Source organism: Penaeus japonicus, unplaced genomic scaffold (genome assembly GCF_977035675.1).
Source record: "Penaeus japonicus unplaced genomic scaffold, GWHDUDI00000001_assembly GWHDUDI00000025, whole genome shotgun sequence".
Taxonomy (NCBI): domain Eukaryota; kingdom Metazoa; phylum Arthropoda; class Malacostraca; order Decapoda; family Penaeidae; genus Penaeus; species Penaeus japonicus.
In genome coordinates, this window is record NW_028234427.1 from 13,366,833 (window position 1) to 13,369,332 (window position 2,500).

Sequence of the window (2,500 nt, forward strand, 5' to 3'; positions counted from 1 at the left end):
ATATTTCACTTTGTATTGTGAAATTAGTAATTATTTCTAATAAAGAATATATTCATGTTGCTTTTGACATGATCACTGTCCAACTATCTAGATTTTTTTTGTGTGTATGGCACATTGGTTCCGCCAATTAAGGTTAACAAACTTTCTTCAAACTTTCATCATCGCAACCTAATATGATTTCAAGATTTCGCCAGGTGTTTATTGCTTTCTCGGTTCTACATGAAAAAAACTATTTTATATACTAATGTTGGTTTATCTTTTGAATATACATTATCTATTTTCTTATTCTTATTATATAATTTAAATGGCAGGTTTTAATGACCACTTGCTTGCAACCTGATACTTTAAAGAACCCTGGCTTATGAGGTCTGATGCTTACCCGGGCTGCCTTCAAAGATATATCTGTCATCTCGCTTCAGAGCTTTCATGACACTAAGTACGAGTTCCATATCTTCCTTCTTCCTGGCCTCTGTTTCCCTTTTCTTTTCCTTTGCGCTGTTCGTGACTTTGGCCTCGACTTCCTGTTGAATAACCATTACTTCTTCGCAGTTGACATTATTCGTGTCTTGTTCATAGTTCATTACGTCCTGTCTTCTAGTAAGTTCTTCTGAGTCGGTGGCAATAGCTTGACTCAGATTTACATTATTTCCTGTCGATGTCTCTTTGATTTTGTTTTCCTTCATGTCTATTGATGAACTTCCAGGAATGGCCTTTCTCTCGTGGTCATTTTCATCATCAACTGCTGGATTTCTCCATGGTATCTTTTCGCCAGCATGGTAACTGGAGTCGCCTAATTCCTGACTCTGGTCTGTCACTTGGGTTTGGGAGTCGCAAAACGCGGCCGTCCTTCTTTTCATTTCGGTCTTGAGTTCTCTCATCTCAGCCTTCGAGTCCTTTACCTCAGCCTTCACTCCCTTCACCGCGACCTTCACTTCCTTCAACTCTAGCACCATCCTTTCCAACATGTATGTCATCCTCTCGAGTGTTGCCTTCAGTTGCTCATTTTCTTTAGATATGGTTTCGAAATCGCTTGACTGATTTTCCACGGGAGGACTTCTTGCTCGAGGGCGTTCCTTTGGCACGGCTCCTCCCGCTGTGATGTATTCTCTCTCCATGGTTATGACTTTGAGCTTTTGTAATTCTCGCCTGATATATGGGTTTCACCGAGTTTGTCGCTGATTGCTGGTGGTCCTTCTCAGTTCGCACAGTAATCTTTTACACTGGCATTGTTGACGTTTTTCCTTTTCTGTCCTTGTGATCTCTTCTTGCTACAATCATATACTGTCCTTCTCGAATTCTTTCCTAACCCATTCTATAGTAATAAGCGACTAGAGAAAGTGCTCACTGCTACTGACGGTGCGACTCCCCGTGACACAACACTCACTCCACTTTCACATAAAGGTTGGCTGGAAGCTACGTCATTCTTGATATTAATGTATTCCTTTTTTTCTCAAGTCTCCTCCATCCACAAATATCTACCACACCAAATTTACTTATCCTACAATGGGTCTTTCATATTCAAACTCGCCGTCTTAGGGATATGTGAGCTTGTTCTCCGTGCGAGCTCTGGTGAACACTGGGAGATATCCAAGACTACCTGAGGGCCTGTGAAGAGAAAAAAATCCAACCTAGGTATTAATAGTTGCCAGTAGTGAATAACGTCATCACGTTTGCGAACTTGTCACGGTCATTCTATTATTTTCTTAAAATCGAGGTTTATTTATATGATGATGTTTGTTTATGTGGGAATGATAAATAAGATTTTGCTTTTATTGTTAATACTTGTATAAAGATTTATTGCTTGCGTGAGTAGATATTAAATTATTACAATTGAATTTCCCATAAAAACGCGCATTACATGTTTAAACTGGTTTGGCGAGGACCTGTTGACTACATAGTTTTATTTTATTCTAAAATGATAGGCAGTCTTCTCTGTGACTACCATTGCTATTGGTAGCTTTAAAAGCCCCATTATGAAAAACATAATGTGCTCAAAAGATGGATTCACTATTAGGTTAATGTTCATTAGCGAAAAACCGCTACACTGGCAACACTTTGAGGAAAAAGATTACAGTAAAGTCAGTCGTCGAAGGGAGAGTTAGTTCAACTTAGTTGCAATAATACCGCGAGAGAGTGAATACCCGACACGTTTCTTTTTCTTTATATACTTAAGGGAAATGGATCGAGAAAGAACTGAAGGGTGAGTAAAATGCGCTAGTGTCAAGGTTATCAAAACTAGACTGATAGTCAGGAAGATATATTACAAATAACTTCAAAGTAATAGTGTTAATACTGTCAGTATTATCATATAATTGCTTCTCACCTTTCATTATACATAAAGGAATGATGAGTGTTATAAAGAGAATAGGAGGTAGAAATAGGTCTTGCGGTACACCATTTATATATAACTCGTTTAGATTGCAATGTTGTATGAAATTACACTTTTCCTGCAACACTTGACAGCTACCGAATTCAGATTTAACTGACAGGTGATTAGGGC

General features: G+C 38.5%; 2 protein-coding genes across 2 annotated transcripts in view; one reads left to right on the forward strand and one right to left on the reverse strand.

The window, feature by feature from the left end:
* LOC122266601 (uncharacterized) overlaps positions 1–1,624 on the reverse strand; it is a 7,756-nt gene extending 6,132 nt beyond the window's left edge. The window contains exon 1 of the mRNA XM_043036401.2: positions 1–1,624. This exon is cut by the window's left edge and continues 558 nt beyond it. Within this exon, the coding sequence (XP_042892335.2) occupies positions 360–1,115 (756 nt within the window). The 5' untranslated portion in view covers positions 1,116–1,624 and the 3' untranslated portion in view covers positions 1–359.
* A 425-nt stretch (positions 1,625–2,049) lies between these two features.
* LOC122266597 (uncharacterized) overlaps positions 2,050–2,500 on the forward strand; it is a 7,344-nt gene continuing 6,893 nt past the window's right edge. Inside the window, exon 1 of the mRNA XM_043036397.2 lies at positions 2,050–2,200. Coding sequence (XP_042892331.2) covers positions 2,178–2,200 — 23 coding nt within the window. The 5' untranslated portion in view covers positions 2,050–2,177. The remainder of the gene's footprint in view (positions 2,201–2,500) is intronic.